The sequence below is a fragment of the Mustela lutreola genome, chromosome 12 (assembly GCF_030435805.1).
Source record: "Mustela lutreola isolate mMusLut2 chromosome 12, mMusLut2.pri, whole genome shotgun sequence".
NCBI classification, from domain to species: Eukaryota; Metazoa; Chordata; class Mammalia; order Carnivora; family Mustelidae; genus Mustela; species Mustela lutreola.
In genome coordinates this window covers 86,646,478-86,668,170 of record NC_081301.1, presented here as the reverse complement: position 1 = coordinate 86,668,170, position 21,693 = coordinate 86,646,478, and the positions used below count along the sequence as shown (strand labels likewise).

At 39.9% G+C, this 21,693-nt stretch overlaps 1 protein-coding gene across 1 annotated transcript in view; it reads left to right on the top strand.

The window, feature by feature from the left end:
* The window catches only part of TMC1 (transmembrane channel like 1), a 384,104-nt gene that overhangs the window by 294,186 nt on the left and 68,225 nt on the right, over positions 1-21,693 (top strand). The window contains exons 11-12 of the mRNA XM_059143592.1: positions 15,667-15,757; positions 17,494-17,575. Of these exons, the coding sequence (XP_058999575.1) occupies positions 15,667-15,757; positions 17,494-17,575 (173 nt within the window). The remainder of the gene's footprint in view (positions 1-15,666; positions 15,758-17,493; positions 17,576-21,693) is intronic.

The window sequence follows — 21,693 nt, the reverse complement described above, 5'->3', positions numbered from 1 at the left end:
CCTAGCCATCATTTTTAATGGCATCATTTTGTTTTATGGAGTGTGGTTTTCCAAGTTCCAAACAATGCTATTCCCAGCAAACTTCTAGAACACCATGGTTGTAGGCTGGGAACTCCATGTGCATTGGACACAGCCATGAATGAAGGCAAAGCCAAGCAGGGTGCCTGGTTCCATGGAGCTAGTCACGTGTGTGCATATGCATGTGTGTGGGTATGTGTGTGTGTGTCTGTTAAAATAGTGCTCATTCAATGAAGTGGTAGTGATGCTAAATGTTAGCGTTAAAAGTGCCCTTACTTGGCAAAATATGAGTTTGACAACCACCTTATGTTGCTTCCGAAATATATTTTGAAATATTACTGGCCATAAAATGCCCCCAAACTGGAAGCCACAGGTAACTGTATGTGGTACGCTGTCAAGTTGGAAAGCGGCGATACTGAGAACTTTCAGCATGGTGTGAAATTTAGTAAGAATGCCAAAGAGTGGGTCTTCCCTTTCCACCTGCACAGAAGTACCCCCCACTCTCCCTTCTCTCTCTTTTCCCATATAGGACAGTGGAGCAGGAAGGGGCTTCTGAGTTCCGTTTGAATCTCAGACCTTCCATTTAATAGCTGTGCAAATTTGAATGAGTTGTGTAGCTCTCTGCCATTCAGATTCCTTATGAAATTATGCTAATTTACAGGGTTATTGGCACCATAAAGTGAGATAATTTACATAAAACACTTAGCACGGCGCCAGAGCATAACCCATTGCCGGGAAGCCCAAGTTGTGATTATTATTTCCTCTCAGGACAGAGTCAATGATGTCTGGTCCCCTGCAGTGTGACCAGTGTCACACTCTCCGTCTCTCCTGATGGAGAGAGTGTGAGACAGTCTGGGCTGGGTGGAAGTAGACCAAGCCAGGGACAACCTTGGGGGCCCTGGGGGATGGTGACCCATTGGTAGCAGTCTAGAATGGGCAACCAATTTTGACTTGCCAACAAAGAACAGAGCATCTTGACAGTTGGGCAGAATCTGGGGCCAAACTACTTTCACGTCTTCAAATGTACCCAGGGTAATCCTGTGGCAGATTCCAGGACCTGGGGCCTTGAGCTGAGTTCCAGAAATGAACCCATATTTGGAAGGGGGTGGGACAGAGGGATTGGGAAGACAGCGAGGGAATACCAGCCCTGTTGTTAGGGCAGAGACTGAAAATGGGGAGTCTGTAGCTCAGTTCAGGTCTTAGGTCTGAATGTTGGGTTTTTATTCAGACCACATGGTTTTTGTTTCCTTTTATAATTTTTTCACTTTTCATACACATATATAATACAAAATTTACCATTTTAACCATTTGGGGCCATATATATATATGGCTCAGTTGGTTTAGCATCTGACTCTTGATCTCAGCTTAGGTCTTGATCTCAGGGTCATGAGTTCAAGCCTCACATTGCGCTCCATGCTGGGTGTGGAGCCTATATTTAAAGAAAAAAAAAAAGTCCAGACATCCAGCTTCTGCTGGACAAGTGGGGAATTTTTACGGGAAGTAGTGGCTGGGATTTGGCAGTTGTTGCCCCTACAAAAAGGGCATTCACTTTTCAGTGTGCCCAGTTCTCAGACAATTCGTGTCACCTGCTCATGCTACTTGGTTAAGCCTTGTATGCTTTCCAGTCTGCTGCCTCCTACCCATGCAGCTAGGGAGTCAGTTAGGCACATTACCAAGGCAGTGATTCCGAACGTCAGATTCAAAGCCAGCTTGCAGAATAGAAGCACAGATGCAGGCCCAGAGAAGACTCAGCTATGCCTGCTCACCTGTCAGTCACGCTCACTGTCTTGGAACCATTCTCCATGGCCAGAGATGGGTCCTGCTTTGTGGCTTTGCAGTTCTCTGCGCAGCTGGTGGTCACGGTCGGCCTGACTCCCTTGATTTCAGCCTCTGTGATGGAACTGTTGGCTCTATAGGGCCCGGCTGCCTCCCTCTGTGGGTTTCTGGGTTTTTTTTCTTTTCTACCCTTTATCTCTTTTGGGGACATCTAATTCCCAGAGAAGGTTTCTGAGGGTAATGTTATTTCCAGAATTTACCTCCAGTCATCAGTCCTCGCTAAGTAAATGGAATGCAAGGCGAGGGGCTCAGTATAACTAGAGCAGATACTTTCATCACAGGCTTGGATCTGTGTTGAGGTTCCAAGGCTATCCATCTGCCTCTGGACTCTGAAAGACTGGTGAAACTTCTAACACAGATTTAACAGAGGGTCAGGCTTTGGAGATGTCTTTTAGAGGAAAGCATTGGGCATGATAGCAGAGGATGCTGTGGGGCGGCGGGGAGGGTGCGGTGGAGACGGGGCAGGGCTCGGGTAGTTCCCACATTCTGAAAGAATTGGCAACATGAGCATCTTCAGAGCTGAGGCCAAATGACAGTTAAAATAAGCAGTTGATACATAGGCAAGAAGCCCTAAAAATGGATTGTTAATCCCGAAGAACTCTCCAACATGGCTCAGGAAGTAGAGCTCAGCATTTTCAAGACAGCAGCATTTGTTTTTTTGGCCTGAAGAGAAGCCACATCGTTTTCACTGTCTCTGTGGAACTGTGTTTTTTTGTCTGCTTTCCTGTGTGTTAGTGCAGTTTTGTACATTCATGTGGCTTAAACCTGTTGAGTGATAATCTCGGGAAGGGAGAGGGAGGGGCAGGTGTATCTGGCCAGGACTACAATATGCATACTTTTGTTTTCTGCTTTACAAGTCCTTGATAGGGTGCCTGGGTGGCTCAGTTGGTTAAACAACTACCTTTGGCATGGGTCGTGATCCCAGGGTCCTGGGATTGAGTCCTGCATCTTTTTTTTTTTTTTTTTTTTAAAGATTTTATTTATTTATTTGACAGAAATCACAAGTAGATGGAGAGGCAGGCAGAGAGAGAGAGAGAGGGAAGCAGGCTCCCTGCTGAGCAGAGAGCCTGATGCAGGACTCGATCCCAGGACCCTGAGATCACGACCTGAGCCGAAGGCAGCGGCTTAACCCACTGAACCACCCAGGCGCCCCGAGTCCTGCATCAGGCTCCCAGCTTCATGTGGAGTCTGCTTTTCCTCCGACCTTCTCCCGTCTCATGCTCTCTTTCACTCTCTCTCAAATAAATAAATAAAATCTTAAAAAAAAAAAGTCCTTGAAAGTCAGGATTGAAGGCCACCATCTTTTGATTCTGAGAAACAGAAAACCTCATTAAACAGAATGTCCTACTCCATAAACTGTTTCTCGAATGGGTGAGAATATGTTGAGGCGATGAGACAGGGGAAGGGAAATAGTGGTCTATTTTCCAACTATTTGAAAGTCAGTTTCTCTTTTTTATTAGGAACTAACCACAAAAATATCCAGCAGCGAGGATTTTTAGGCATCATCTGTTTTTAAACTGTTGATGGGTTTCACTCAGAAGTTGGTTGACTAGATCTTTCCTCCCTGTAGTCTGTCACTGAGCTAACCTGGTAGCAGCCACCACAGGTGATAGAAAACACCTGGATGGAAAATAACAGGTCTGCTTATTACTCCTCCTGAAACTCAAACTGAACTAGAGCAGAACATTCTACGTGGCAGATTTAAAACCTCCCTGAGTAAACCTGAACAAGCAACCATTTTATTTTGTTCCAGCAGGGTGGGTGAGGGATTGAAAATTAAGAGACATGGACTCCACACTCCTCAAATCTCACCTCTCTGAGCGTCATGTATTTATTTATACAGGGAAAGGATTGAATTGTGGCTGGTAGTTTTCAAACTGCTCTCCTCAGAGTTCCAGTGGTTCCGTGAATTCCCTTCAGGGAAAGGGAGGCAGAGTTTTAAGAGTGGTGCTGGCCACACCACAAGCTTTGAGCAGAGACGTCACAGTTTCCTTCTTCTACACAATGGACTTGTGTATAAAGCATCTGATTGAAGAAAAAAAAAATGCTTCTTATTATATAAGAAATAATTAAAAGCCCTCACTTACCTGGATATTTAAAGAAGCTGATTTAGGGGAGGGAGCAGTTCTCACATTTCATGAGTCTGCAAAGTAGAGAATGGGAGTACTCCAGGATACTTTTGCATGGAGATGGCTCTTGGGTAGGAGCCATCTTAAATTTATTTATTTATTTTGATAACAACCGTGTTACTTAGCTGTTATACTAACTGCTTTAATTTCTTATCTTTGTGGCACCTTGACCCAATGTTTCTGGGAGTTGTCCATTGGCTGTCTTGGCCTGGTGATTTTTTAATGGAACATTCAGTAAAGCCAAGAAAAGAATTCTTAGGATTTCACTTACATTTAAACATGTGCTTTTAATGGTCAGCTAGTCATTAAGGTAATCATCTTCCTTATTCAATCTTCCTTCGCCCTCCAGCATTCTTTTTGTTTGTTTTGTTTTTTATTTTATTGTATTTTTTTTGTTTTTTTTTTTTTTAGTCAGGGGAGCGAATGTATTTCTAGGACGGTAAGAATAGACCAGAGTTGATTTCTTTTACCAGAGCCATCTGGGAAAACTAGCCCCCTGGCTCCCATCCATTCCTCTCAAGTTTCCTTGGAGCTTGAGATTTTTTATAGGTAAGAATCATGATTTCTCCTTTGTTTCACAAAGGCCTTTCCTTCATCTGTCGTTATGAAGGAATGAGACCTTCCACACAAGAAGACCTTTAATCATGTGTACACACCTTCTAACACACCCTTCAACCATTTGGGATTCTTTTGAACCAAGAACTCAACCAAAGCAGTGGCTTTCAGTCCTCAACACTTTATAGGTACCTTACATATACTGATTTTCTCATCCAAAGAATGGAGACTATTGGAAATCAGTATATCTGAATTTTGTTGATCAAAATGTAACATTGATATCCAATTTTTCATTTTTATTTAAGTTTAATTTAGCTTACTGTTTATTTATTTGAGAGAGCATGTGTGTGTGAGTGGGGATGGGGAGGGACAGAGGAGAGGGAGAGAGAGAATCTTCGGCTCATTCTACATTCTACTGATGGTGTGGTTAAGAGGACTGAGGTCCTGAGGCACCTGGGTGGCTCAGTGGGAGGTGCCTGAGGTACCTCCGGATCTTGACTCAGGTCATGATTTCACGGTTATGAGGTCAAGCCCCACATCAGGCTCTGGGCTGAGTGTGGAATCTGCTTAATCTCTTTCCCTCTCTCTCTCTCTCCCTCTCTCCGCCCTCTGCACCCTCTGAGGGTGCAGGTGCACTCTTTCCTCTTAAAAACAAAACAAGAGGACAGATATCCCAAAGGGTCCCATAGAATGAAGAGGATAGCTCAGTGATAGGCATTTGCTCTATAAGAATGACACAGAGCAGGTACACTGGAGTATATTAGTACCTTGTCAATTAGCCTGTTGAAATGCTACAAGTTGTAGCTGCTTTTCTTGAGCAGAACACACGTGAGGAGAACAGAAACATTGGATGATGCTGATGGGTAGTCAGTTTAATGGTGACCGATAATCCTAAAGTGACAGGATCGTAAATTGGTCTTTCCATCCACTTCTAACTACAATATTCTTATTTGTTCATCATATTTTCCATCTGTTTTCTGTCTTTCTTTGGCATGTACTACAGGTTACTAACTTACTATCTGTATTGGAACACATCTTATTAATTGTGTCACATGCTACAGGTTTATTTATTAGTGATACTTCACACATCCCGTGTGCCAAACCTGCTACATAATTTGCAGGATCTGGAGCAAAATGAAAATGTAAGGCCCTTTGTTAAAAAATAGTTCAGAATTTCAATTATTAAGAATTTCAAGACACCAATGACAGAGCATTAAAGTAGGCACTGGGGCTACCTGAGTATGGGGCTCGGTGTGCCTGCATAGTCACAGACACACCAAATTTACCCTGCCTGTGAGTTTCACCTGCATAATATGAGCCCAAAGCATTCTTATTGTTTATGCTTAATACTACTGATGAGTTCCTCCATTACCATAGCATAATGAAACGGTCTCAAATAATTCAGCAAACTCACATAGCAGAACTTGTCTATATTACTCCAAAGACAGTGTTCATGCCATATAACCAGCGTGTTCTTTTGAAGTACCACTTTGAACAGGTCATTCCTATGTTTAAGACCTTCAGTATTTACCCAGTAATTAACAAAGTGTACAGGCTTTCGCTTAACAAATCAGCTATACAGTTTGGATTCACATCCTGAAGTCCAGCTTCTTTTCCAAATCATGAGTTACTGATGATGATGATGATGATGACCATGAGGAATGAGACGGACGATGCCATCTTCAATTAACCACCTTTATCTATTTCACCCATCCCCCATCTCCTGCCCCTCTGGCAGTCACCAGTTTGTTCTCTATATTTAATAGTCTGATTTTAAAAAAAGTCTGACTTTGTTTACCTCTTTTCTTCTTTTTTTTCCTTTAAAAAATTCATCTTAAAGAGGAATTTTTTTTTTTAAGAGGAAATTTTTTTTATTAAAGAATAATCGAGCCTTGATTGGGATCTGAAATCTCTTCTGACTTTACCATGCACATTTGAGTTCATCTGTACCAATTGCTTCTCTTATCATTTTCATTGCATAAGAACAAATCTTTTCTAGTAAACAAGAACAATGTTCCTGACAATTCTTTCTTTTTTGGAGTTAGCCTGTTAATATTTGCTGTGCTATTGTGAGTGGTTAGAAAAATCACCACGGGTAATTTTAATAATGTTTTTCGAATAACATTTTGAAATTTTCCCTTAAAGGATGCCAACAGGAACCACTTGAGAAAAAAAAAATTTTTTTCTGGAGATTTGAAACTTTTTTTTTAAAAAATAGATTTTATTTATTTATTTGACAGACAGAGATCACAAATAGGCAGAGAGGCAGGCAGAGAGAAAGGAGGAAGCAGGCTCCCTACTGAGCAGAAAGCCCGATGCGGGGCTCGATCTCAGGACCCCAAGATCATGACCTGAGCTGAAGGCAGAGGCTCCAACCCACTGAGCCACCCAGGCGCCCCCTTGAAACTTTTTCAGTTGCTAAGGAAGTCAGCTCTGAAACGTTGGGGTTACATATACTTTTGCTTACCAAAAGTTCTTTATCTTTTTCATGATTTATTGAATCTTTCCTATCTACAGTGTACTGTTTTACCAGTTACCTGGAGATGTTCTGTTCTTCACTTGGTTTTGCAGGCTTTTCAGGTGGCCCATTGGGCTCTAGCTCCTCTCTCTTCTAGAGAGTTGTGAAGGCATTTATGCCTCTCATACCATCCTCAAAATCCCAAGCACCCCCTCATTAAATCAGCCTGAGGTTCTGCCCAGATGCTTGATGGAAGCGTAATTAATGGTCATTGGAAAATGGGTCTAAAATAACCAGGGTTGCTCACGAGACTCTTGGCAATCAATCTTACTCAGCACCTTTCACAAATATCTGCGTATCCAGAATTTGAATAATCTCAAACTTGAAATAAACAGGGATTTATTTTTTTAAAGATTTTATTTATTTATTTGACAGACAGAGATGACAAGTAGTCAGAGAGGCAGGCAGAGAGAGGAGGAAGCAGGCTCCCGGCCGAGCAGAGAGCCCGATGTGGGGCTCGATCCCAGGACCCTGGGATCATGACCCGAGCCGAAGACAGAGGCCACCCACAGAGCCACCCAGGCGCCCCTAAACAGGGATTTTTTTTTTTTTTTGTGGTATACCATAAGATAATAATAATAAAAGGTAATGAGACAAAAGAAAGTTCTAAAGTTTCCTTCTTGATAGATAAAATGTGATTACCCTCATCTTTTTAACTTCAGATACACCGAATCAGTTTTCCCACGTTGCCAGAATATCTTCCCCTCCAACCATTTTTGATAAATAGCAATTTACCGAACTTGCATTCTTCAGAATGTCAGCTACTGGTGACAGCTAATTTTCACAACTTGTTATTAGACTATCCATAGATGTGTTATCTTTGAAAGGTGATTAAGAAGAGAAATTCACTAATTACCATTTACAATTATCTAGAAAATTCTTTTAAATATGTTTGACATAATACATTAACAGTGAAAGGAAAGCAAATGTGTACATGATAAGCACAGAATACAATTAATTTGATAATTTGAGAAATGTGCCTTTTTTGTTTAGGGGAATTGTCATCCAGATCTTGAGTAAGGTATGAAATCCGAAAGTAACCCTTTACCTTATCAGATTTATAATAAGAGAATAATGAAGGCATTTATAAAAAAATATATTTTTTTTATTTATTAGCTAGAGAAAGAAAACATGGGGGGGGAGGGGCAGAGGGAAAGGGAAAAGCAAGCTCCCTGCTGAATGGGGACCCCAACCTCATGGGGCTCGATTCCAGGGCCCCAAGAGCATGACCTGAGCTGAAGGTAGATGCTTAACCAACTGAGCCACCCAGGTGCCCCATGAAGGCATTTTTGAGGATATTTTTATGTATATGACCAAGGAATGGCAAGTTTTGTATTACTTCAGGAGATTTAAATAAGCTTGTTGCTATAGAATAAAAGTGGTTAAGCCTTATTAAAATGCATATACTACAGTAAATGTTTGGAGAACATCATATTAGAATATCATGAAAAATGGGAGGAAGAAAGGGGAATAGTTTTATATATGTGTCTAAAATTTCTATCTACAGTCTTGAAAATTAGAAATTTTAAGTGCATTTCTTTCAAATAGATGTTAATTATGCATTAACAGTATACATGCATGAATTTACATATATATGTCTATGTATATATATGTCTATGTTATTTCATATATACATACCCATACATACTGGGATATCTACATAGAGACATGACTCTATGGATGAGTTAATGTTTCATTTTATGCATATACTATTATAGTGTTTCTTGACCAGTGCTTGGTCACAAGCATTAGGAAAGCTTAGAAGGATGCTATGCAAGAAAACCGTGAAATAGTACGACTTCAAGTCAACTGAGTAGAAAGCCTAGTTCACTTACGAGCATAGAAGGCTCTGTTGGTGACCTCACCTAAGTTCTGTTGCCAGTGCTCAGGACAGACCTCCAGATCCAAGTTTGCTATGTGGCAAGTAGTCAAGTTCACTAGGTAGTCTTGAAAATTTGCAGAACTCGCTGAACTGCCTTCTTTTGAAATGTCTTGCCCACACATGGATCAAAAGGCAGAACACCCTCTTCCAACAGAAAACTAAGGCTCATTTTTAGTACTCCTAAATATCACAACACAGCATTTTGAAAACGTATTCCTTAGTACCAAGGGATGTTTAGCATAGGGTAGAAACATGAACACACGGATATCGTGCAGAATCTTTTTACCCAGTCTTCCAAAGCAGAATGGCCTCTCTCACTCTGAGGCAATGACTTGTAAATCCATCTGTTTACAGTATTCAGAATTTATTGCATGTGTTTGATTCAAATGAACGTGAACCAAGCAAAATCAGCATGGTCTGTCTGCCAAGCCCTGTCAGTGGCCTGGTGAAGAGATGAATGTGAGTCTATCTAAGAATATGAGCTTGTACATGTGCTCCATGGTGGAAATAGCTCCTTTGTTAGAAAAATTCCTACAAACTGATGCCTAGAATGCCTTTCTCTGCCCACTTGAATTCTGTCAGCTCTTCAATGCCCGGTTCAATTCTTCTCTGATCTGTATCTTCAACAAGCTCTCAGGCCTCCAGTGTCCTCTCCCTTTCCACTTTAAAGCTGTCGAACACTGTTATAACAGTTTTATGGGCCTATATCTCATTTTTCTTAATGGCGTTTAAACTTCAGAAAGGAATCCACGTTTCTTTTATTTCTTTCAAAGCACTTAACACATTGCTAAGAATAAACACACTCCGAAGTGTACCATGTCCTCCCTACCTTTATGTGTTCTTGTGCCAATCACAGGAGATAGATAATGATGTTATTCTGGGGAAACTGGGAGCCCTGAGCTGGAATCCCAGCCAAGCTGGGACACTTTCTCTTGGGGAAAGCTTGGACCCCGATTTCATTAGTCCTGTTTCTCATCTCCGAGATGGGGATAACCATAGTTGCTACCTTGCTGGACTTTTTGGTGATTCTGTGGGATGAGGGGCATCAGGAGTGCCCAGTAGGTGGCAAGTATTGAGTATATGTTAGCTGCCCGTCACATTTTACAGGTGAGAATGCTTAATTGGGATCCATACGTCCTTTAACTCTCCTAAGAGCAGACAGCTAGTGTGTGACAGAGCCAAGCTTCAAACCCATGTCTCATTGACGAGACACAGATCATAGAATTGAATAGAACGTAGTTGTATTTAGGGGAGAGAGATCCCTTTTTGCCTCTTACAACAGAGACACCCCAGCTGACCTGGGCTCGCTCTCTCAGCACAGCGCTGCTGGAGCAGGTCTCAGGCTAGAATTCACCCCTGCACCCTCTCAGGCTGAGGCATAACTTGGTCTTCTGAAGCTGGACACCAGGGTCCTCACATTCGGTCTCAAATGTGTGTCTGAATTCTCTCCCACTTGTTTACCAAGAACAGTTCCCACTCTTTGCACATCTCATCATCTGATGGGCAATGGGCTGGCTTCCTGAGTGGTTTTGCCTGGAAATACCTTGTCTTTTCTCAGCTTTGTAATTTGGAGACTCAGGCTTAAAAATTGAAGTCAGCACTATTAGTACTACTGGTATTAATAACAGTTCCTATTTATAGTGCTCTTACTGTTTGCCATGGATACGTTACATGTGTTATGACTAAAGTACTGCATGCATTGTTTCCCGTAAAACACGGGATAACCCCATGACAGAGCGATTAGTATCTCCATTTCATAGATGACACAACTGAGCTTCCAACCATTACGGCCACCAGCATCTCCTTTAAAAAAAAACAAAAAACAAAAAACAAAACTCAAAACAAAAAACAGGTGTTTTGAATCATCGCTTCCAGTATTAGGATGATTTTAAGTAATGCTACCAGTCTAATTATGGAGTTCTATTATCTAAGAGGCCTATAGTCCTTGTTTCTAGTCTCTGTGCATGAAAGTAGCTTCCAACCTCTGCAACTTCCTTCCAATTACTCAGTGCTATTTTAGGAACAGTAAGAGTTCTGACTTGGAGTCCATTTAAATTAGTAAAAAAAAAAAATTTTTTTTTTTTTTTTAAACAACAGTGTTTACTAAGAAAAGGCTTCTCACTCTTCTGATCCCTTTTATCAGGAAGGGCTCATGAGTACAAGTCTTGATTACATTTGCCTTCAAGACCAGTTTTGAAATGTCTTTCGTTTACTTGAGCAATACATTGGTTGCCTAATCATACTATCCAACTGAAAGCAAGAGGAAAATAGAGTCAGTTTAACCTAACCCAAAGAAGGAACATGTTTCCTGGGATGAGAATGTGTCAAAGACAGCATAGCGTGTCCTGACTCCCCTGTGTCATCAGGGCTGTATCATGTGTTGTGGGTAAATTATCTATTTTGTAAGTTAGGCCAAAGTGTGCTCTTTCAGCTAACTGTGAAAGCACTCTCGAAAGCCCATGAAACCTTATTATTCTAATTACCAACACAAGGGCTTGATAAATGAATCATGAGGCCAGGTATTATTGCCATTAAATAGATCTCACTCAATTATTTATCCCTGGGTCTGGGGTTACAGAACAGGGAGCTGTGCATACTGTACCAGGGCTGGCTGGAGCTCCAAGACCTGGAGACTGGATTACAGACTTGGCAGGCAGCTTTTGTTGAATGCAATTCAAGGGAGTGACACACATTTTTCAGTCAGACATTTGGACAGTTTGAAGCCAATGGATATTCAAAGTTTATCCACAAAATCTTATTCATTTTATTTGTGAAAAAAAAAATCCCTTAAATTATCCAGATTCTTAAAAATGGGTAGGAAGATGAATTACCTTTAGGAAAAGCATAGACGTTTTCTTGCTTTTTAGTTTTCAGAAGTTCTGTTCTTTTATTTTCTTGGATTCTGATGTCTGTAATGGGCAGGTTTGTGTGATAAATATCAGTCAGTGCTCATTTCCATATTGGATAGTTTCTTTTTTTATCTTATTCCTAATAGCACAGTGAAAGATGTTGTCTTCTGGTTAAGAAATCTGTTATTGGAGAGGATGGCATTAGGAGGCACGAGGTTTTTGTTGTTGTTCTCGTCATTGTTTTTCTTGTTTCCTGAAATCATGCAACTCATCACAAAGGTTAGCCTGGAAAATAGTGTTAAGAGATGTTCTGTCACTGAGTCACCAATTTCTTCCTGTGCAATGTCCCTTCTTCTAGGCCAGCAAGCTGCAAAATATATCACTTATATCCCAAGAGCATCCTATAAGGAAGTTCAAGAATCTGTTCTTGCTAAAAAAAAAAAAAAAAAAAATTACGTTCTTCCCACCCTGTAACCCCTGGCTTTGTTTTAACATCACCCCCCTAGACTTCTGATGAGTTGAGTCCTGTACTTACTTTGGCAAGAGTGGGCAATGGGGAACAGAAGGAGCTAGAATGATTCTTCAGGGATCTTTCTGGTATAAAACTTGGGGAAGGTTATTTAGAGAACTGAGGAGGTGGGTAAGGCATTAGGACAGAGAAGAAATTTCTACCTGAGACTACGTGGAGTTGAGCGAAGTCCAGATTTTTATCTGAAAATCAATGTCAGAATATGTATGTTGAGGGTGGGGCAGGTTAGTACTTGGGAGAGAAATAGGAAAGTATGCCTAGCATCAGGAAAACTTGTCAGTTGAAGAAACAAATGATAAAACCTTGTTTAGATTGCTATATTTATAATATAGCAAGGAAAAGAAAGCCATATTTATAATAACTGATAAAAACCTTATGAATGCCGTGTAAATAGGTTTTGATATTATTAGATGAATTTATGATTAATTTTGTGGTGATTGTAATTTGGTTATAACCCTGACTTGCCTCTCTCTCTTAAATCTTGCTAGTTTAATGATCCTATAATATAATCATCAGTTCACAAAATTAAAACGCTTGTCAGAAATATGAAGTAGAATAGCTATTTCTTTACACTTATGGCTTTTGAGAGAAGTCATGTTTTCTAATTGGCCACTCATCTAGAAAGTGATGTAACTCTCAAAAAACAAGCCGAGCGTCTTTTAAATTATCTGCTAAATATCCAGAGTAGCAGATAGGCCTATAAAGTAGGCACTTTACATTTGAGAAACAAATTTTGATTTTACTACTAGGAAGAATGTTTGATTCTCTATTTACATGTGTTTATTAGAATGGAGTGATGTGATGACGCCCGTGTATACTTGGTTGTACGAATTTCAACATTTTTGATGCCAAATAATGGAATTATGGTCAGTTTCATTATAACACCATGTGTGGGTTCCTAAAACCCACCACACTGTGCAAAATAAGGCAATGAAAACCACAGGGCTCATAAGAAAACGGGGGCCAGAGGAATAATACTCAGAAATATCATCAATGACACATTGACAAAGATGGGTAGAAAATGGCGGCCAACAGTTTACACAAAATTTACATTATGCTTAAATTGTTCTGTAACGCGTCAATCATGTTAAAACAGATTTTCAGTTCTGAACCAACTGTTAGAAGAAAATCCACTGTGTAATAATCCCTCCAACACTTCCACACTTTCGATCTCCCCTTCTTTTTACCACTAGGCGAGCAGGGACGTCGTCGCTCACCCTCTAGTTTGTGTGTTGAGGAGTCTTGACCTGCTAAAGGCCATGAAGTAACTGAGGGAAACTGTGCAGATCGTGCTCGTGTGTGTAAGTGCTGGGCATGCATGGTTTCTTCTGAGAAACAGGAACCTGAATGTGTGTACAGAGAGGGTCAAAAGACAGGCAAGGTCACAGAGACAAATCACAGAAGACGGGTTAGAATTCAAGTTAGAGTCAAGTTGAGTTTAGTTCAACATTGTATAAATGTCTGTGAGGTAGGTGCCATGCTCACTCCTGCCGTATCATTTCTAGAAAATGTTGTTAATACTTAAATGAGATATGTTTTCTTCATTGCATGGATGGGGAAACCCAGCCACGAGAGCTCAGTTTGTATTTTTTGATATGGCTTCATTAAACATTTTAGAATGTGTAGAATGTTTTAGAAACCATTTTCAAGTTAATCTTCATAGCTCAGAGATGATGTCAAATGTCAGAGCCAGTCTAGTAACCCTTCCCATTTCCAGGGGTCTAGTAAGTTTTCTTTTCTTCTTTTTTCTTTTCCTTTCTTTTCTCTTCTTTTTTTCCCCATTTTTTCATTTTAAAAAATATTTTATTTATATATTTTTTTAAGAGAGATGGGGGGAGAGAGAGAACGCACATGAAAGAGGTGAGGGTTAGAGAAGCAGACTCCCCTCCGAACTGGGAGCTAGATGCTGGGCTCTGTCCTGGGACTCTGGAATCATGACCTGAGTCGAAGGCAGACACAACCAACTGAGCCCACCCAAGGGATCCCTGTCCTATTAAGTTTCTGGGAAGACTCATGTAGAAGGTACAATCCCAAAGTTTAGGAGGGACTTTGCTTCAGAGCATTAGTTAATGTGGAAAATACAATTATTGGATACTCCCCTCTCTATGTGTATCTCAAGTACGCCTCTCGGCTCCACTTCCAAAAGGTTTAGGTTTATTAAGCACCTCTTCTGCCCAAAGTAGTGGTCGGTGCTGTGGGGGATACAGAAGGACAAGATCCTGTCCCTGCCATCAAGTAACTCACTGAAGGGTTCTGTTTGATGACTGAAGAGAATCTACTCCATTGCCCTTGTGTTTTTATGGCAGCATCTGGGTGGGGGCAGAGACGCAGGTGGGTGAGGAGGCCCCATTGTGGAGTTACTGGCTAAGTCAGCAGGTATGTATTGGGTTCTGATCACTGGGCGTTATAAAATCATGAGTTTAGCACTGTCACTAATTTACTTTGTATGTTAATAAGCTTATTTATAATCCTATGTTGAAGGGTCTTACTCTGTAAAATCACACATTCCAGGGACCATTCAGCTGACAACGTTGCAACTGTGGAAAGGCAGTCCAGATTTGGGTTCTTCTGGACGATGCCCTCTACAGCCCCTAAAATGTCAAGACAATCCTGGGCCACCTCTGTTCATAAAATTCTTTTCTCATATCCAATACACAACAACAGCAAAATCGGCCAAAGTTACAAAACTGCAGTACATTTAACATTGACCATTTTGCTGAGTTCATGGTTTTCTACACACACACACAGACACTAACGTGACTGCTATAAATGTGTAACTATTTGGGAATAATGTTAAGGTTTATTTTTGAGGCTCTTTTGGATTGTGAAGCTCAAAGTATTCCTTTCCTTTCCCTTCTTCCCTCAACCCCACTTGCTGATTGCTCTGTTTCAAATCATAACTGGTTTTATGAGATTAAACACCAGGTCTGTAAAGTGTGTTCTATGTCAGTTTGTCCTAAACTCTTTGACTTTTTTTTTTTTTAAGAGTTTTAAAATAAACATTCTGACTGCCAGAATCTGAAGTCAACTTTGGATTCAATTTTATATGTGGTAGAAATGAAAAGAACTAGCATTCTCTATTTTGACACTTAGCTTAAATTCCTTGCTTTTTCATGACTCCAGCTGATTAATAATAATAAGTGAGCTTAAAATATCTTATTCTTCCTGGCCAGAATTTAAAAAGCTTAAACATCTATTACAAGCCCTGAGCTTGAAATAGAGTTTAAATTAAAGTGCTAAGGTTCTAGAAGTAATAAGGCTGCAAACCTAATAAAATGAAATGTCCATTATCTCTCTTCCATGATTCTCAACTCTCCCTCCTTTACCCTTATTTTGTTTTATTTTCTCAGGGAAGCAAAAAAATTTGTGAGTGAAAATGAAGGAGCCCTTGGGAAAGGGAAAGGAAAGCGGTGGTTTGCATTTAAGATGATGATGGCCAAGGTAAGCATTTTCACAGCTCAGTTTAGTTGACCCCATGCATTCTCAATGGCAGCCATATTGATTCCAGGAGGGAGAAAAATTGGTTCTGTTATAAAGAGGGAAAATGTCTTACATTTTCTATGTACGAAACATGTACACACATAAAGTAAATACACCGTATATCTATGGTATATATCTATGGTAATAAAATTTGGGGCAGGATGTGATTCAGAAAATAAACAAAAAAAGCCCCAAAATACTACTTAAAGGAGTTAAAATGAAAAATAAGCTGAGAAACATTGATTTATGGCAGAGGATTTACCTGTGTGATTTTTCTCACCCCTAAATGGCAAAGACTGTGCCCTTTGATTTTTATTCCCTGGTAGTGAAGGGGTTCTGGGTTAAAGTTTCTTTCTCAAATGTCTACAAGTTTTAGGCAATATACCTCTTCTCTATAAGGAACGTCAACTACAAATTGAGTAGAACATGAGAAAAAAAAGTCAGTGATATACCAATATAAACAGATTCTTGGAAAAGATAGAGAAGAAAGTAACATTTATTTAGTATATACTAGATGCAAAGCACTGAACTGAATCCTTCAATTAAGTTATCACATATTTAATTCTCAAAGCAAAGTAGGTATGCAGGCATTATTATCTCCCTTTACAATTGTAACCCCACTTGTAAGCTAAATGCATTTCCATACAATGGGGTTTTGTGAATAAAATTCATATATCTTAAATAGGAAATAGAGATAGAAAGATTTATGATACATGTCAGGGATTCATTTTGCCTGTTCTTATCATTTAACTGAATAAAATCATATAATATTTATACTTTTGTTTCTGCCTTCTTTGATGCAATATGATATTCATGAGATACATTCATGTTGTGGCCACTCTAGTTCATTTTTATCAGTGTGTTGTCCTCCATCGTATGAAGGCACCACAATTTGTTCATTCTCTTGTAGATGGGCATTTGGGTTGTCTCTAGTTGGGGCAATCTTTTGAACTTCAGACTTGTCTCACACTGTTATTTGGGGCTTACATGCCTGTCCATCTCACGTGTTCTCTCAGGATAATGCACACTTACGTGAAGTTATGCACCCCGTTTCCATTCTTCCATGTGGTCCTTTGGTCCTCTTGACCATGGATGACCCAGCATTGTGGAATAAAATAGAACGAAGGTCTTTTATAAAAACTGTGAATCTTTTTCTTCCTCCCTTTCTGGGATACTCTGCCTTTCCATTTAATCAGCCGCTCGACTTGTACCAGAATGAAAATTGTCCTATGTTGTAACACTTACCATCCTGTGTTGAAGTCTCTTGTTTATGTTCAGCTTACTCTAGTAGATCCAGCAGCCCTTCAAGGCAGGAGTTGTGTTTTACTCATATTTCATCAATTTCTTCATGCAATGAATGAGTATTTAATTAAATACATACAATATGCTGATCGCCTAATACCGGGTGCGAACTCAGTCCCTTATTTTTGAGCAGAATACACAGATCTGTCTCAGCCTATTGACTATAAAACAGGGGATGCATCAAAGTTGTTTTAATTGAATTGGTGTGGGGGGTGAGTGAGGAGCAGGGAGGCAAGTAAAACCTACTGTTTTCCCTTTTGACAAAAAGCATTATGTGGCACCAGAGAAATCTTTCCAAGCTCATTGTCTTGCAATATTTTGGGTTGGGGGCGAAGGATAAACCTCTTGGCAAACAAGAGGCCGGGTTTTACTGTTGTATTTGGCTTTCTTTTCAGAAATGGGCAAAATTTCTTCGTGATTTTGAAAACTTCAAAGCTGCCTGCGTGCCTTGGGAAAATAAAATCAAGGCGATTGAAAGTAAGTGCTCATGAGGTCTCATTAGATGGGAAGGTTGTTTCATAAACTTCCCAGATGCCTTTCTCAGTTTCTATACTATTCGGAAGGTTAAAAACAAGAAAACAAACAAAAATAACCATTTTGTACATTTTGTTTGTTTACTGTGAAAATTTGCAAGCACTTCCCAGTCACAGCATTGGAGACCCTGCTCTCCTTTTTTATGTTAGACCCAAATATTCTCATTCTGACCTTTTCTCTTCTGTACAGGGAAGTCAGTCTGGTGTCCGATGACACTGAGTCATGTATCATGAGGAAGGCAGTGATTTTATATTGGCAATGAATATGGCATTGAAAATACATATTCTTGTGAGAGACAGTAATCAAAATGAACAATATCTAAAAAGAATGAAGAAATCTTAAAGCCTCATTTTCAAATCTGAAGTAGAATAAGTAATCATCATCCAGGAACTTGCTATGTGAACATCGTATTGTGCCTTCATTTGATATGGTATTTCTAGGGTACAGAATATACTCCATCGAAAGCCCATTTAGGACAGTGCTCTAGGCTTAGAATAAGGCAAGTAAAAATTTTAAAATATTGTAAATGTAATAAAGAATTTTTTAAACCTATAAAGGAAAAAATAAAACATAAAAAGAATATAAGAAGAGTAAAGAATATAAAGAAAAAGGGATAATATCTGAAACAATTCTGAGCATGATCTTGCCATATTTTGGTTTCTAAGGGTTTTGACTAAGATCTGATTTTTCCTCCCTGACTTCTCAGATCAGGAGGCAGGTTTTCCTGCTGGTTAAATGTGGCATTGCATAATTGAAATGGAGGCTCCGTGGGGAGATAACACAGTGGATGGATATTTCGTGGACATGATTGGGCACGTTTTAGGAGTGCCTCTCCTCCGTCTTCTGTCTCTCATTATCAGGTGGCAATGAATTAAAAATACATCAGTTAATTAATTGCACTTCCTCCCACAGATTGCTGTTGCGTGCTGTCATTGCTTTATTTTCCTCCGTAACACTTGCTATCTAAAATACTGTGTATTTAATTTAGTTTTTAAATGTAATTTCATTTCATTTTATTTTATGTCTACTTCTTCTGGTAGACTACGAAAGCAGAGGTTTGGTTTGGTTTACTCCTGGATCACCAGACCGAAAATTTGCTTGACTTGAATAAATATGCATTGAATAAAATTAAATAGTAGATGTCCTTCAAATGTTTGCCATTCTGGGAAATGCGAAAAAGAATTTAGACCCACCAGGGAAGAACAGACACCGTGGAATCCTTAAGTTCCAAGCATGCAGCTCAAATGTGGTACCTTGAGAGGCACTGAGGAACAGAAAGCCATTTGGAACATTAAGGTCTTGATACAATGGAAAGAACTCTGGATTTGGTTCTTTGCTTTGCTGTTCAACTCTTGGGCAGTCATCTGGGCCTCGGTCTGTTCATCTTTGAGATGATAGAGTTGAATCTTGATAGTCATGAGATGTAGCCTAAGAAATTTATAATAATGAGAGTTAAAATATGTACATTTGCAGATTATTTATTTGGAAGGTCCACTGTCTAGCTTGTTTCAGTAATAATGTCCTGCCCACTTGTGTTGCAGTGGCTTATCTTGAGTGGGATAGAAACAATGGACTTATTTTTCTTGCCAGGAAGCTCACACAGGAATGAGTGACAGTACGACCACCATCCAGCGTGTGTGTGTTACTGAGGGAAAGAGATCGAGAGCCATTCAGTTATACTTTTAGTTATCTTCCTTCCTCCCCTCTTCCTCCAGGAAATTTGGAACAGTCAGCTGGATCACTCCAGCAGATGCGGATTATTTTCTCTTCCATATGCAATGTTGGGTTTGATTAGGTTGCCTTGATTTCTCCACCTTTTTTTTTTTTTTTTTTAAAGATTTTATTTATTTATTTGACAGATAGAGATCACAAGTAGGCAGAGTGGCAGGCAGAGAGAGAGAGAGAGAGAGAGAGAGAGAGGAGGAAGCAGGCTCCCTGCTGAGCAGAGAGCCCGATATGGGGCTCGATCCCAGAACCCTGAGATCATGACCTGAGCCGAAGGCAGAGGCTTAACCCACTGAGCCACCCAGGTGCCCCTGATTTCTCCACCTTTGTGGAGAAAGCGCTTTGCCTCACTGTGAAGAACTGATCCTTATTTTCTATTCCACCAACAACGGCCACAACCACCCCTCTTCACATGTCACCTAGATACCCCACAGACACTTCATATAATCTCGAACATGCCTGCAGTGTGCCCTTTATGCTTCCTGTTTTCAAGTCGCAGTTAAATCAAGGTCCCAGAATGAGTTACCAGAGGAGCTGAGAAGTCAGGAAGTCTGTCTGAGTCCACAGCTTGTGGTTTTTCTCAATGGGTCTTACTCGTTTGTTACTTGAAGGAAGATTTTATAAACTTTTCCTGCTGCCTCAGGATGAGCAGTTAGAGATTTTCTTGATCATTATCTTATTTGGGGAATTGTGTCCCATTTTCTCCTGTGTTTATTTTGAATGAGTTATTTCTTTAATTATGTACTTAAGTTCCTCTAAGATGCTTAATGCATTATGATCTTAATGGTAATCATCAGTACATCATATGCTTTTGGACTATTGTAGTAGTTGGCAAGCGGGAAGCCTCTCTAAGAGGCTTAGTATGAGTGTTAGTCAAGTCATCGGGTTGATTGGGTTGCACCAGCCATCTCCTAGGAAGGACCCTACGGAGGACGGGGAGGCAGGCCTTTGTGATGGTCTTTGACACTGAAGTAAATGGAAATTGGGAAAGAAATGGGGCATGCCGTCAGTTTTCTAAAGGTTGAGGTCCTTTTGCCCCTGATTGGCTCTATAATATGGATAATCCTTTTATACTTGGGGCCCTCTGTTTCTGCATTTGGAGCTTCCCCCAAATTTGGGGTTTAATTGGTTCCTATGCAAGGCAATTTCCAACCCAACATTCTATGATTTATAAGTTACAATCAGCTTGAGATTTATATGTAAGCAGATGAAGTTCTTTATACTTTTGAGTGATAAATCATTAAAATGGTTAAATGAAAAAGAGACTTACAGCGACTGAGGCCTGCATAATTTACCTTCTCCACTAGTTCTTAGAAAAAAGTAGATTAAATATGTACCCTATTTATAAAATACATATTTCATATTGTAAAATAACACCAATACTTTTCCCTTACAGAAATGACCATTTAATCCTACAGAAGTTTCAGAAAGACTATTATATTTCCTTTTGAAAGTAAGAATAATCTAACGTAATACCTCATTTAATCTTCAAAATAAACTTGGCTGGGCTGATTAATTGAGCAAATATTCACGGAGTACCTGCCACTATTCGGCCTGTTTCCAGGCACTGGGCATGCAGTGATGAAAAGGACAGTCAAGGCTCGATCTTGCATCCAGTTACGTTAATATGCATGTGGCTGGGGAAGACAGGTCAGAAAGTAGAAGCAATTAAGTCATGAAGAAATTTCAGATTGTGGTCAGAGGCATGTTTAAAACAGGAGCAGCTAAGTTCCATTCCAGAGTCTTTCTAATCCATTTGCCCTCATTCTCCGCTCAATCTCTAGATAATACTAAACAAGTATTTTTTTAAGTGTGGTTTTAAGAGAGTCCCAAATTGCCAGCCTTCTCTGAGTTTTCATAAAACTCTAATAATTGGCGGAATGGAGAGGGGAGCTTACGTCTAAAACTCATGCTTGATCCTATCTTGATTCCAGTAAGGCCTGGATTCCTTTGTGAGTGTGGACTAGATAGTTCCTTAAGGACCCTAGGTGGTTTTTTGTTTTTGTTTTTGTTTTTGTTTTTCACATCAAAAATAGATTTGGTCATTCCTGCCACAAAGGGGTGCTGTGAACTTCTACTTCACGTGGGGCTGCTGTTGCATTTTACTGTCATGTCGGCCTTGTGAAGAAGAGGCCATGCTAAGAACCCCAGGATTACCTACAAGGATACACCATATTAACTACATTGTATTACGTATTTTGCTGATAAAGCTGTGTATTTGTACTCCCAGGAAATACAGTCTGTATCCATTGTGACTCCAGAATTATTATCAAAACCATGGATTAAATCATGGAATGTCCTTCAATCTGGAGATGACAAGTCTTTCTCAGAAGTGA